General features: G+C 37.7%; 1 protein-coding gene across 1 annotated transcript in view; it reads right to left on the reverse strand.

Annotated features, from left to right (window-relative positions):
* The window catches only part of DEUP1 (deuterosome assembly protein 1), a 104,370-nt gene that overhangs the window by 2,027 nt on the left and 86,376 nt on the right, over positions 1–15,967 (reverse strand). The window contains exons 12-13 of the mRNA XM_010357360.2: positions 14,890–15,086; positions 8,226–8,337 (exon numbers count right to left, since the gene is read on the reverse strand). Coding sequence (XP_010355662.1) covers positions 8,226–8,337; positions 14,890–15,086 — 309 coding nt within the window. The remainder of the gene's footprint in view (positions 1–8,225; positions 8,338–14,889; positions 15,087–15,967) is intronic.

Below are 15,967 nucleotides of genomic sequence, written 5' to 3' on the forward strand. Positions count from 1 at the left end.
GCATTCTTTTTAATATCTAATAAAAAGGAGGATAGGAAGCAGTTAGCATTCACATGGGGTGGCCAACAGTATATATCCATGGTTTTGCCCCAATGTTATATTAATGAAGCTGTCATAATAAATTCTGAAGGGGCCTAGCCCATCTGGACATTCCAAAGACTATCACATGGAACATCATATATTAACAGTAACATCATGTTAATGAGACTTGATGAGCAAGAAGTAGCAAGTATATTAAAGGGATGGAAAGATGCAAGTACTCCAGAGGGTGAAAGATAAACCCCATAAAAGATTGGGGCTTGACACATTGTTTTTAGGTGTCTACTGCTATGGGGCATGTCAGAACATCCTAAGTAAAGCAAAAATTAATGCACCTTGAAAATGTTCCACCCTTGGATCAAATAATTGAATAATCAGATTCATTTATTGGGCAACACAGAAAACAATTTTTTTTGAGCAAGCCCAGAATTCTAGAAAGAAAGAGCTGTGTAGTAGGTTCAGGATAGGGTACAAGTAGTCCCGCTACTTTGGTCAAATGACTTGGTAGATGCCATACTAAAAGAATCTTCGGTAGAGAAAAATGCGTTGTGGAGCGTCTGGAAAGTTTCAGGGGGAAAGCTGTGTCATAGACCCTTAAGATTTTGGAACAAGACTATGCCATCTGTAGCAGAAACCTATATACTATTTGCAAGACAATTCTTGTCATGCTGTTGAGTCCTGGTTGAGACAGAGCATCCAGCAAGTGGACAGGGTGATTTGATCCATCCTCTGTCTTTGGCTACCTCAGTGGGAATTATGCATCATACCAATACCATGGTTTCCCCTTTCACCAAGGGTAATCCAGCGACCATTGCTGTTGAATGTCTGACCTGCTTGCAACAGAAACTAAAGCTGAGCTCTTGATATGGCATCATCTCTCAAGGAGACCAACTAGCCTCTTGGTGGCAACTTGACTGCATTAGGTCCCTAGTACCTTGGAAATGGCCATGCTGTATCCTTATCAGAATGGATATGAATTCTGCATGTTTGCCTTTCCTGGCTGCACCACTATCTTAGGGCTCACAGAATCACTTACCTGCAGACATGAGAGAGACCCTGCTTAATAGTAAAGATACCTACTTTATAGCAAAAGAGTATGGCAGTACAGGCAAGACCATGGTATCCACTGGTCCTAACCACACACAGCACTATCCAGAGGATGCTAGCATGATAGAGCTTTGGGATGGCCTCTTGATGGCAAAGCTGGGGCACCAGCTTGGAGATTATATCCTGTGAGGTTGGGGTGCCATTCTTCAGGATGTGGTATACACTTTAAACCAATGGCTGTTTTATGGTTCTGTGTTTCCAATGGGTAGAATACACGGATCTGGGAACAAAACGGAGGAAGCAGGAATGGCTCCACTCTCTATCACTTCTGTTAACCCACTTGGAGAATCTGTGCTTTCTGTCTATGTATCTTTAGGCTTTGTTGTTCTACAGGTCCTGGCTCTTAGAGGCAGAATGCTTCTACCAAAAGACCTGTAAGAGTCCCACCAAACTTAGAGCTTTGGCTCCCATATGGTCACTTTGGGCTCCTCATGCCAATAGATCAGATACACAGAGTGGAGTTCCTATACTGGCAGAGGTAGCTGACCCTAAGTCATCCTGAAGAGGTAAGAATGCTACTGCATAACAGAGGCAGTGAGGAATGTGTTTGGTACTCCAATGATCCTCTGAGGCATCTTTTTGTTACTCTCATGCCCAGTTTTAATTTTAATTGGCAAATACAGAAACCATATCCTAATAAGGGCATGGACATTAGGGGCTCACCCCAAAAGAAAAGCCACGTGGATCAACAGAAGAGTTGGCTGATGGGGAGAGGAATCTAGAATGGGTGAGGCAATGATAGGTGTCAGCGACCAATTGCAGCATCAGGGGCTGTGGCTTATCTCACTAACTTTCCTCTAAACAGTTTTTCCAGAAATTATGACCAGCGAGAATTGTAAAGAAGCTATGCCTGAATGGAAGCTATGGAAGAAGCTGGTTCTGAGTGGTGCAACCATGGTGGTTGGTGCCCTACCTGGATCCCCTTCCCAGGCTGATGCATCTCTCTTCCAACTGGGTGGGTGTTGGCTACTAACAGCTCACAGCTGGCTCCTTTGGGGAGCTGCTCTCCACTGAACTGGAGGCTCCTGCCTCACTTGGGAAGCTGCAGTCCCTCCTCTGCCCATTTGCTACCCTCTCTGAGGCAATGACTGATTGATGGACACAGGGGCATAAAATACCAGACTTCTTGTTCGGTAAGAACCAATGCTGTGGTGCAATTTAGGTGCCAAGCTTCCTGGGACACCAGGCTATACTAGTTTGTAGCTGAGACCACATCTTTGCTTAATTTTTCTCCCCTCCCATAGCCTGTCTCCTTCACTTTCCCCCTGAAAACACTAAAATACTCCCTCAGTAAGTCACTTTCACAAGAATCTCATCTCAGGTTCTAGAAAACCTGATCTCAGACAGATGACTTCCTAGATTCTGGCCTGAGTGATTAGTGATACTCATGCCGTTTACTGAGAAAGAGAAAAAGGTAAAAGAAGCCATTAAGAGTAAGATCTTCCTTCTTTTATTTATTTATTTATTTTGAGACAGTGTCTTGCTCTATTGCCCAGAATGGAGCACAGTGGTGCAACTACAGCTAACTCTACCTTCCAATTCCTGGGCTCAAGTGATCCTCCCACTTCAGCTTCCCCAGTAGGTGGGACTACAGGGACATATCACCACACTCGGCTCTTTTTAAAAAAAGTTTTTGTAGAAACGGAGCCTCGCTCTGTTGCCTGGACTGGTCTTGAACTCTTGGGCTCAAGCAATCCCTCCTGCCTTGGCCTGAGATTATAGGTGTGAGCCACAGCTCCTGGCCTCTTATTTATTTCTGATTCACCAGGTTGGGTCAGTGTGTTTTCAATAAAATTTTTTAGTTAGTTTATGAGTGAAGAAAATGGATTCAATTTTGAGTAATAATGAGTTTGAGGTGACATGAGACTTAAAGAGACTCAAGTAAACAGTGAGATAAGTCAGTCTAGGACTCAGAATACAGATCTGAATCAGAGAGACAGACTTGGAAGTTATAGATGACAGGCCATAAGATTGAAATAATCCAAGATAGGCAAGTAAAAGGAAAAAAAGAAGTTAAAAGATGGAGCCCTGGGGAATCCTTCATCTCAGGCATCCACCCACATAGCATGTCCTTGACATTATCATCAATGAGAACTGCATTATTTACTAATTGAGATTTAAAGCAACCTATCCATCATCCTTACAGCATGCTTAATCTAGCACTCCCACACCAGAAGTTCTCTGACCTCATTTAGACTCTTGCCTTTTCACTATCCATCATCTTCCTCATACTCTCTCTTCCCTTCTGACTCTGCTTATTCCCATCCATCTCATAACCATTCAGCAACTTGTCCCTCCCTGTATCTTGTCTCTATCCTAATAACCCGGTAAAACCCACCCCTTTTTAATTAAGTTGACCCATCTGCCTGGGTCATGCCTACACCTGAGCAGCTGAATGCTGGAGCCAACAGGTTGGGGGTAAATTACTGCATGGACTAGTTTCACTTTAAATTCATGACCATAAGTATCATGTGGTCAGAGAACACTACGAGGCGATTCTATTGCACTTCCCTGGTATGTTCACTTTCTTACTCATTACCTTGTGACCTGGCCTCCTCCTAGGGATCACAGGAGAGCTCCCTCATTATTCCACATCCATTTGTATCTGTAGCTGAATTTTAGGCCATCCTCCTGTTTCAGAAACTCATCCTTCCTCCTATACTGTGGATCCTATTTCTTCATACCTCTCAGTGACTTTGTTTCTGCAAATGAAAGAGGACCCTCCTTGAGCCCCATCCTCTTCATTATCAAACTTTCCTCCTTTCCTTCGGGATTCCCATTAGGTCACTCAATATTATGGACCAAGGCTTTGTATTGGGATGATTTCTTCTTTATACTTAAGTATTTTCATCCAGTTCTATAGACTTAAATACCAACCACATGCTGATTATTTGCATATTTATATTTCCAGCTGTGATCTCGCCCTTGATATCAGATTCACATATCACATATTGACTATTTAATGTCTATGTTTGGGCATCTAGTAAACATTTTAAACTTATATGTCCAACCTAGAAATCAAGATTTCTCCTCTAACCCTATTTCTTCCCTGGTCTTCCCATGTCAGAAAGTGGTGTTAGCGTCTACTCAATGCTCAGGATGAAATCCTAGGAGTCATCTTTGATCACTCTTTTCTCCCACTTCCCATATACAATTCATTGTCAAATCTGGTCTACACACCAGAATATTTTCTGGATCTAATATGTTGCTCTACCTCACTGCTACCAAGCCAGCATTATCTCTCGCCTAGGCTACCGCAATAGCGTTATGATAGTTGTCTCCTCTTCTACCCTTGCCCCTCTATAATTTATTCTTTATTTAGCAGTAAAAAGGATCTGTTTAAAAATTTAAACATGTCTGTTTATTATTAAATAGAGTAAAATAATTTTGAATGGAGTAAACAGACCAGTATTTTCCGAATTGAAACTTTACAATGGCTTCCCATTGTTTTAAAATAAAATCCAAACTCCTTTCCATGACTTACTGTCCTCATATACTGGACTTCTCCTGACGACTTTTCTGTTCCCTTTTGTTCCAGTCTCCCTCTTCCCTTCTAAGCTCCAGAAGGCCCCCCCAATCTTTCTGGTTCTCATACCTGCCAAACTCATTCCTGCCTTATAGTTCCCTTACTTGAAACTCTATTCTACCAGATCTTTGCAAGGCTGGATTTGTTATTGTTTGGGTTTCACCTTAAATTTCCCTTTCTCAATGATAATTTTCCTGGCTACTCAACCTAAAATAATCCCCCATACTTTCATCATTCCCTATCACATTACCTGCTTTTCTTTTCATCACAGCATTTATTACTATTTGATATTTTCTTTTTTCTTTTTATTTTTCTTTCTTTTTTGGGGGGGATAGCATTTTGCTCTGTTGCCCAGGCTGGAGTACAGTGATCCTATCTCGGCTCACTGCAACCTCTGCTTCCCAGGTTCAAGTGATTCTCTTGCCTCAGCTTCTGGAGTAGCTGGGACTAGAGGCATATGCCACCATGCCCAGCTAATTTTTGTATTTTTAGTAGAGACGGGGCTTCACCATGTTGGCCAGGCTGGTCTCGAACTCCTGACCTCAGGTGATCTGACCGCCTTGGCCTCCCAAAGTGCTGGGATTATAGGTGTGAGCCACGGCACCTGGTCTTGATATTTTCTTATTTGTTCATTTATTTCTGATCATTAATTTTTCTCCTCTTGTTTTTGAGATAAAATTCACACAAAATTCACCATTTTAAAATGAGCAGTTCAGTGGCACTTAGTACATTCACAATGTTTTGCAGCCACCATTTCTATCTAGTTCCAAAATAGTTTCATTATCCATAATGAAAACTCTGTGCTCCTTAAGCCACTGCTCCTTGTTTCTCCCTCCCCACCGCCCCTGGTAACCACCAATCTGCATTGTTTCTATGGATTTCATTTACCTATTCTGGCTATTTAATATACATGGAATTATACAATATATCACCTTCTGCATTTGGCTTCTTTCACTTAGCATGTTTTTGAGGCTCATCCACATTGTAGTAATTTTTGGCCTTTATTGGCATAGCTGCTTTTAATGGCTGAATAATATTCCATTGTATGTATATACCACAATCTGATTATCCATTCATCCATTGATGAAGTTTCATCTATTTTTTCACCATACTACTTATGTATCTATCTTATTCAAAGACATGTTTAGAACAGGAGCTGCCATATAGTTGGTATTCAATACATGTTTATTTTATTTTATGAATAAATAACACTAATATTTAAGGGACAGAAATAGGAGGGAGAATCCCAGAAACAGGCTGGGAAACAGTAGTCAGAGGGTGACATGAGAATCAGTGGAGTATAGTGTCATAGAAGCCAGAGAACATAAGAGTCTCAAGACAAAAAGATTAAGAAAGATGAATACTTCAAAATGTTCATTTAATTAGCAACTAGAAGATCAGCAGTGATCTTGATAGGAATGGTAGTGATGTGGATGTCAAAATGCAGTAGTAGATGGAAACCACTACACCTAGAACAGTAGTTTCCCATAGGATTTTAAGGCCTCCATCACAGATTAAGTTCCCCAGGCCCAGTTCTTGGAATAGTTGAGAATTTTCTTTCCTGGTTACTCTGGAGGTTAGGAATTCCTCAGAAGATTAATGTAGAATTTTAGAGATAGAAGGAAGCCCTGTGTTATTAAATCAAATGAACAGAGACTTCTGCATGTCTTTTATGTGCCTACTGGTGCCGACCCTATTTTAGGTGTTGGGTTACCACAAGAACAAAAATAGAAAACACCCCCTGCTTTCATGGAGCATACATTCTAAAGGAGGGAGGCCAAGCAACAAAATGTCTCATAGTGAAGTGCTATGAGAAAAGGTAAGATGAGGGGCAGGGAGTGAAGAGGGAGGCACTATTGCAGACTGGTTGCTTAGGCATATCTGATAAGGTGATATTTGAGCAGACAGTAATTGTGATCCTAAAAATCCTAAAATCATCTGATATTAGCACAGTGGAGTAATTTAGCAACTTTTTCATTGCTTGACTGAAATATGTACTTAAGTCCTTAATGATCAAAGTTTTATTGATGCAGAATTTGCAAAGCCCCCTTAGAATTTCTCATAACTTAAATGAGGAATTTTATTTAGTTTACATTATTGGTATGGATTTTAGTCTGTTCAAATAACGTTGGCATTTTATGTTGAGATGAACACAAAAGAGCATTTCAGGGCTTTAGAGATCTCTAATACTTCAAAAGCTAATAGTTTTAAGCATTCTTCTACCAAAATAACTTAACTTTTACTTCTAGTCTCTACTATTACAAATCAAAACCAACACATAAGCAACAAAGGGCTTATATCAAGAATAGAAAGGATACCCATAAATCAGTAACAATAAAGACAATCCACCAGAAAATTAAGTGAGGAAATTGAACAGATATTTTATAAAGGATATCAAAATGGCCAATAAACATTGCTCAGTCTCATTATTCACCAGAGAAACATGAATTAAAACCATACAAAAGGATCTTACGACATACTGACCATAATGGCTAAATTTAAAAAGGCTTATATCACCATGTGTTAGACTGTAGAGCAAGGACAACTCTTACACACTACTTGGGGTATTCATTGGCTCCTACAGGAAAACAGTTTGGCGGTACCTACTAAAGCTGACCGTATTCATACCCTCTGACCTAGGCATTCCATTTTAGGTATATATACCCAGTGGAAATGTATATATACATGCACCAAAAGACTCATAAAAGAATTTTTTGGCAGCATTATTTGTAATAGCCCCAAATTGGAAATGACTCAAATGTCTATCTGTAGTAGAATGAATAAACAAATGTTATTGTCATTGAATGTGGTGTTTATATCCCATAGATTACTATACAGAAACAAAAATAAACTACAGCTGTATAAAACAATATGGGTGATGATGAATCTAAAAAACAAGGTTGAGAAAAAGAAGCCAGAAACAAAATAACATATACCATATGATATTGTTTATATAAAATTTGCAAGTTGGCAAAACAAATCGATAATGCTAAAAGTCAGGATAGTGGTTATGTTGGGGGCAAGCAGAAGTAGACGCTGGAAGGGAACATGAGTTGCGGTTCTGGAGTGCTGGGGATGTTCTGCTCATTACTTGGGTGGTAGTTACCTTCCTTTTGTGATAACTCATCAAGCTGTCCATTTATGATTTGTACATGTGTCTGCATGTATGGCAGAGTCAATAGAAAAGATGTTTTAAATCAGTCCAAAAGATCACTGTAGCTCTTTAAAATGTACAGATCCTTGAGGACTCATGAAATATCGAAGGGTGAGTCCCAAACACTTGCATTTTTTTTAAAAAACCATCTCCAGTAATTCTGGCCTGCATTAGAGGTTAATAACCATTGACTGAAACACTTTATGAAATATCATGGATATCTTTTCCTTCTATAGATAGGTATGGCCACATGACTTACAAACCCATCTTGGAGTCCTATTCAAGGAGTGAGATTAAAAACAAAGTACTATGTACATCAGTTTATTGACATCAGTGTAAGAGTAAAGCAATAACCCATTAAAGAAAAAAAACAAAAAAAGCCCACAACCAACAACTCACCAGTGGGAATACATCATCGTCACTAACCAAAGGACTTGTCATTTCTTTGGTTTGAAATGTCAAAGGTGGCAAGGGAGACGTACTTCTATTTGGCTCACAATCATGACTAAGTCTAAAAGAGAAGAAATGGTTGTTGTTGTTGCTATTAAGGACACGTTTATTTATGTAGCTAAGGATTTTAATCTCTCAGATGTCTAAATAGGGGGAAAACACAACAAAATGTTTGGGCTTGTTACCTGGGCATTTCTTTGAATATGACTCCTGATGAATAATTTCTATTTCATTTAAAGGACTTAGAATGATTAAAAATGAAGCGGAAAACTTAACAATTGTTAAAAATATTTTGCGATCCTTATTGCCTATATTGCTTCCCTTTCTGTGCTATACTTTTGTATGTCTTTGTCATTTATTTTAATAACGTAAAGCAGTTTGAGAAAAATCTCCAAACAGCTAATTACACTGCTGCCCTTGACAGTTCTAAATAGATACTCTTTTTCTATTCTCTTTTACACTTAACTTCACTGGCTTTCTTAACAGAATTATACTATTTTTTATGCTAAACAAGTATTTAATTAAATTAATTTATTTATTTTGAGACAGAGTCTTGCTCTGTCACCCAGGTTAGAATGCAGCAGCACGATCTCAGCTCACTGCAACCTCTGCCTCCCGGGTTCAAGAGACTCTCCTGTCTCAGCCTCCCGAGTAGCTGGGACTACAGGTGCCTGCCACCATGCCAGGCTAATTTTCTATATTTTTAATAGAGACGGGGCTCCACCGTGTTAGCCAGGATGGTCTCGATGTCCTGACCTTGTGATTCACCTACCTAGACCTCCCAAAGTGCTGGGATTACAGGCTGAGTCACTGCACCCAGCCAACAAATCTTTGAATAACTCTAATTTCTATAGATTTTGATCATTTAAAACATGTTTTCAATTTACATCATCTCCTAAGCTCCTCCGGTTACTAGCTGTGTGATCTTGAGCGGGTAACTTTATCTCACTGTGACTTTAATTTTCTCACTTAAAAAAGGGTTGTTATGAGAGTTGAATGATTAATATATGCAAAACACTTAGAAAACAATGCCTGGCACATAGTAAATGTTTAGTAAAGATTAGGTATTATTATTAAACTAATCTGATCTTCAAAATAACCCTAATACGGCGGATACTATCCACAGATGAGGAGACTAAGATTTAAAAGTTCAATTATTCGTCTAATTATTTTAAATCAGAATAAATTGCTAGGAAGTGATGTCTTTAGATTTTGGACTCAAATCCAGATTTTCTTGACTTAAAAAACCCCACTATTTCAATGAAAGCCATATAGCATGGAATTAGTTTGTGCTAAAAAAATAGGTTAGAAAATGAGAGTGAAAACAATAACATTGAGATTTTGAATTTTGGTTTGATGACTAAGCAAATGAATAATAAAACATATAACCAATTTATCCTAATGTTTTACAAAAAAGGTCCTAATGGTATGGGCTGTTTGGGATTAAATACATTTCATGAAATGGGTTTAGATGTAATAAAATCATCAAAGAGGTCAGGCACGGTGGCTCACACCTGTAGTCCCAGCACTCTGAGAGGCTGAGGCAGGCAGATCCTGAGGTCAGGAGATTGAGACCATCCTGGCTAACATGGTGAAACCCCATCTCTACTAAAAATACAAAAAAATTAGCCTGGCGAGGTGGTGGGCGCCTGTATTCCCAGCTACTTGGGAGGCTGAGGCAGGAGAATGGCGTGAACCTGGGAGATGGAGCTTGCAGTGAGCCAGTCGAGATTGCGCCACTACACTCCAGCCTGGGCAACAGAGTAAGACTCTGTCTCAAAAAAAAAAAAAAAAAAAAAAATCATCAAAGACCATCAAAACGAAAATCCCTTCAATTTGAAAGTATTTATTTTTACTAATGGTTCAAATTCTCCACAGGTATTGATTAGCCCTTTTCAAAGCCTTCATAGTTTAACAGAGTTACAAAAAAATTTTCACATTATTTTTCTCCAGTCTTATCCAAAGACTGTCTAATTTATATAGACTTGTTAATTATACAAACATTTTCAAAGCTATGCATACAAATAGCAATAAAAGTTAAGTGAGGCATCTGTAAATTAGTACACAGAAACAAACACAACATGTTTTCCATTTTTGCTTATCTTGAGATATATCTTTTTTTTTTTTACTCATTCTCCCAAACTATAATTACCATGGAAACAGAACAGCAAATTAAACTGAAATAACATGGTTTATGATGTGCACAATAAGATGAAACATCTCACAATTCAAGTAGAATTATAACATTTGAATAGTACATCTGCATATAATCTTTAGCTGAACCTTTTAATTTGAGTGAGGTTACTATCTATACTTCAAAGCACGGTGAAAACAACTAGTAGCGATTCAAGAAATATATACCTCTCTGTTAACTCACAGAGATTTCAGCAAAGTATTATTTGTGCTAAATTATCTAAATAATTATCTTAATTATCCATTTTGCTTTGGATGTACAGATACGGTTTTATGGTGTTAATTACTAACATTTATATAGGGCCATTCTTTTTAGTATAAGATCAATAAAATGTAGAGATTGAAAGACGACATTATGAAGTAAAGTACTTTTGTTTTAAATCATCTTTATATCTGACAAGTTCTTCTTCAAGAATACAGATATTCAAATACTTCATAAAACCACCTTGCATAAAGTGCTATACATATCAATTTAAAAGCTATCTTAAAAATGATTGCGGAAGGATTTTAATATCCTCTCACGAGCTGATCTGTTCAATGATCTTTTCCACAGGCCTATTCCAAGGCTGCTGCATGGTTTCACCAGGACAGCAGGCCCCAGTTGTTTTGCTGGGGAGCAGAACTCTGTCCACTTGAGACTTGAGTCAATGCTTCACAATATTCAGCTTTGTTGGACATGTGCATCCAGTCCTGTCCCTCCATTAATATTCTCCTTGGCCATAGGATAATGTTCTTAGCATGGAGCAAGATTCCTTCTTCACCTTTTTCCAGCCTCACCTTCCAACACTCCACTAAACTCCCTATTCCGTGAACTGCTCGTTGTTTCCTGGCCTAGAACTGTCAACCTGCGTTTTGCTACTTATTGAGCAAAACCACGGTACAAACGTTCTCAACTTTAGGCTTCTAGATGGCTATTCATTACTTGACAAGAGATCTTGTGAGTGGTTATTACAAACCTGCTGACTGTGGTTTTTTAGTATTAGAAACTCTTAATTTATTAGCTAGACTTGAAGCTGTTTTAATAATTAATGTTTTACTGCTAAAATCTGTCTAGTACATGATACAACTTTTAAAACCATAAATTCATTTTTAAGCATGTGTCTTATGTAGAGATAAAACTCCATTTATTACAAAATTGATTTGTCATTAAAATTAGTTACATATTAATAGCTCTGGATACCACTACTCCAAATTAGCTTGTAAATTATCCTGAAACTTCAAAACTCTAACTTTTAAAAACAATATTTAAAACATCCACACCAGATTCAATCACTTCTCACTCATATTTTTTAAGAAAGTGCTAAGTAGCTGTCTTATTGGAAAGCAAATACTTTAGAAGATCCTAAAATGCTTCACATTTTAAGTGAGTGAACATTAAAAATGTATCACTTTGAACAGGAGTGAAAAACAACAAAACTGAGTTGTTTCAGAGTGAATAAAAGGTTATTTTAAGAATGTATTATACAAATCTTCCTCAGTTAAAAACAAGAATTGCCTTAAAATTAGACTATGGATCTTAACATTTTGTGGAACATTTTCTTCATATAGTTTTATCTAAAAGCTTTTTCCTTCCTCAAATACTTCAACAAGACCTTACTGCATTAGCCATTGATATGTAAAGATAATTTGTGTTTTTGATTAATTGATGCCTAACAAATATACATATATAGGTTTTTACTATTTCACTTCACTGAGCTGTGCTGTGAGGGAAAGCAAGATGATTTCATTTTTCAGTTGGTAACATTAACAGAGAGATATCTGCTTTGCAGTTCTTCACTGGTGAATTCACAATGTCCTTGCATCTCAACAACTCTTCCCCATAGTAGGTTTTACATGGTAATAATTTATTCAGAACATTTGAAATGCTGTTTCTTTTAAAAAAAAACAGGTCACTGGAGAACACTGAAATCAGACAAGGCATTAAAACAAATTTAATGAAACTTTCAACAAATGAAATTGGCAGGACACAAGGCTTTGCAGCAGGAATAGCAGCCTAAACTGCTTATTAAGATAATCTCCTGCTGAGCGTTTTACCTCTTATGTTGCTTTTTGTGTCCCCTACTGTCTTGTTTTTGTTAGACACTTTTAACACATTCTGTACTACCTGACAAAGAGAAAAAAGGGGGCAACCCAAACAATAAAAATACCTTCTAAAAGTAATAAAAGGCAGAGTAACTGTCTTTTTATTTAAATAACAACACCTGGTATCTCCATCTAAAGCTTTCAGTTATTTCCAACTAGCATGAATAGGAAATAGTGTTCTGTACCCAGTGAGTGCTCAATACAGATCAGTGACTAACATACACAGGTGACCCTTTATAGGGTCTTCATGGGCTTGCTTTTCTCTCGCAATGAGGCAACTATATACAGTACATGAGAGTCATAATTTGACCAATGGAGAATGAATCCATAAGTACTCTGTAAAGTTTATTTATTCCATATTAGAACATATATTCTTACACCAAAATCAAGATTACACTCCTTTGGACAGATCTTCACATGGACACATTCACCAGAGAACTGGCCCATGGCCATGCCCAGTGACCTCTTTCATCCTTCCTACACTGCTTTTATCCTGCTGCTGCTGCCACTACCAACACCCCACCACAGCACCCCACCATGATGCTTTCCAGGGGTGGCAGTCAGTCCTCCTTCATTTGCTTCTTTACCTGAAAAGGGGTTATTCATTTGGTGCTTTTAAATGGTTACTGTTTCCTGTATGGGGCTACAATATATCCTAATATATACATGGCTGAGGTGCTGAAAGTAGGGGGGAAGTGTACTATACCCACAAGAATGTTGAACATCTGTTTTATGTTGAACATATATTTTTTTAATATATCTCATGGATTTATGGATTTATCTACTTGCAGAGCTGAGCTTACTTAACCAGGTGAGTCTGGCATCACCTCTCCCCAACAGAAGTATCTTTGAGGCTATGTCAGATTCAGCCATTTGTCTATTTGCCAAAATATACTTTTTAGGTACCATAAGCTGTGGGAGAAATATTAATATTATTATAAATACTAACAATTTTGTTAGTAATAATGGTTAACATTTATGGAAGTATAAGTTGTATGCAGTTTTTCTCCTATAATCCTCATGAAAATCCTACAATTATTAATCTTATCAGACAGAAAATCGAGAGTGATAAAGGTTAAGAAAATTTTCCAGAGCTGTAAATATTAATTCTGTTGTATAACAACAAAATATAAGGTTTTTCACGCTAAATATTATGAGCTTATGAGCAAATGTTGCAATGAAGTTGGGTCTGGACCTACTAATCCACCATTTCTTGGCACTATGAAATTAAACAATAAATTGATATCAAATATGTCTGGGGAGTGCTGCATACCATATCCCTTGTTGGACACTCACAGTGTAAGTTAACGTATTAATGGCTCTGAGAAATATTGTATAAAAGAAACTTGCTTATTTCATTCAGCATTTTCCAAGTTTGGGAAAACAGTAAAAGGCTTTCAGAGACAGTTATGACTCCATAAATCTTTTATTAAAATTGCATAAATTAGCCTATTTTTATGGTTGATATATTTGAATTTTTAATAAGACCTTTTACAGAGTATGGGAATAATGTGGACAGCAGATGATGATTTTCCATACACTTCATTTGGAGAAAACCTATACATTCATAGATTCCTTCCCTACAAAATCGCCAATAATTTGTTGCCACTGCTAGAATGTCAATAGAAAGTGTATCTGTTGGCCAGGTGCGGTGGCTCATGCCTGTAATCCCAGCACTTTGGGAGGCTGAGGTGGATCACTTGAGGTCAGGAGTTCAAGACCAGCCTGGCCAACATGGTGAAACCTTTGTCTCTACTAAAAATACGAAAATTATCTGGGTGTGGTGGCAGGGGCCTGTAGTCCCAGTTACTCGGGAGGCGAGGCATAAGAATTACTTGAACCCGGGAGGCAGAGGTTGCAGCGAGCCGAGATCACATCACTGCCCTCCAGCCTGGGTGACAGAGCGAGACTCCGTCTCAAAACAAACAAACACACCCCAAAAGCCAAAAACAACAAAAAATGGATGTATCTGTTATTGAAGGTAGGGGAGAAGGGACATGTTCCTATATTTTCTATTTTGTTTGAACAATATACCTAACATATTAAAATCTAGTTTTCTCTGTTCCCATGACATCAAAATTACTTATCTGTATGTTTTGTATACCACCCCACCTTCCAAAAATGATCTGAGATGAGTAACAAACTAAAGCCCACTGTAATACTCCACGCTTTTCAAATCGACACAATTTCTTATAAAGCAATGTATCTAGTCTACTGCATTATCATTATAAAATAAATTTTAAACCACAGAAGAGAAACTTATAATTTGAATTCTTTAAAAATAAATTTTAATTACATGTTTTTAAACTTATGCCCTTATATAATGGAGCCAGCATACCTCTCTTCATTTTTTTCCACTTTTATTTGGCTTTGATAGGCATATCTTCCTGTTTCTTCATAGGTGTTTTGATTAGTCCGTGTTGATTTTCCATTGACACGAAGTTTTGCAAGATCATTTCGGAGCCTTTCATTCTCATATTCCAGTTTATTAATAGATGTATGCCTTGAATGTTCCCTGTTAGCGAAGTCCATACTCTAGAGAATAAAATAAACTATCATTGAATAAACTGTCCCTTACAAGTAATGCATATTTTCTGTGTGTTTAGAGACTTGTGCTGGAAAGGTCCTTTCATCTGAGCCGAGTGATGTGACTCTACTCTTGCTCACTTTCTAAATGCTCCTTTCCACCTCCTCATCTCCTCACAACAAGCAGATACCCAGGGGTAGCTGCCACGCAACACATTTGCAATGATGTATGTATTGCATCATCCCCACTGTTGGATGGGCAATACAATATCGCCCATGCTCCAAAACAGAAAAGGTTTACTCTATGCATTATTACTCTTTGTATCGATTTAGGTTGGTGCAAAAGTAATTGCGGTTTTTGCCATTACGTTCAATGGCAAAACCGCAATTACTTTTGCACCAACCTAATAGAACAAATAAGCTAGATTTCAAGTTCTTTTGCGTTCATAGGCTATACCTTCTAGTGTTGATTAATAATGGAACTAGAAATAACATGCATTTAAATTCTAAAATTTTTTTCTGATTAAAATAAGGCATGTTTTAATATACGGGCACATAAAATCATGTCATTATAGAAAATACAAGGTATTAAGAAGAAAATAAATATTCCATACTACCAACATTCAGTGATAACTGCTATTAACATTTATATTTATATCTTTCTAGTCTTTTTTCTACCAATGGAAAATACAACGTCAACATAAAATATCAATATAATTATAACATATGGCTACTTAGAAAAATATAATCAATATATAGTCATGTGTTGTTTAATGATGGGGATACATTCTGACAAATGCGACGTTAGCTGATTTCATCATGTGATTATACAGTGTGCCTACACAAACCTAGATGGTATAGCCCATTACACACCTAGGCCGTAAGGTAAA

This window comes from Rhinopithecus roxellana, chromosome 15 (genome assembly GCF_007565055.1).
Source record: "Rhinopithecus roxellana isolate Shanxi Qingling chromosome 15, ASM756505v1, whole genome shotgun sequence".
Taxonomy (NCBI): Eukaryota; Metazoa; Chordata; class Mammalia; order Primates; family Cercopithecidae; genus Rhinopithecus; species Rhinopithecus roxellana.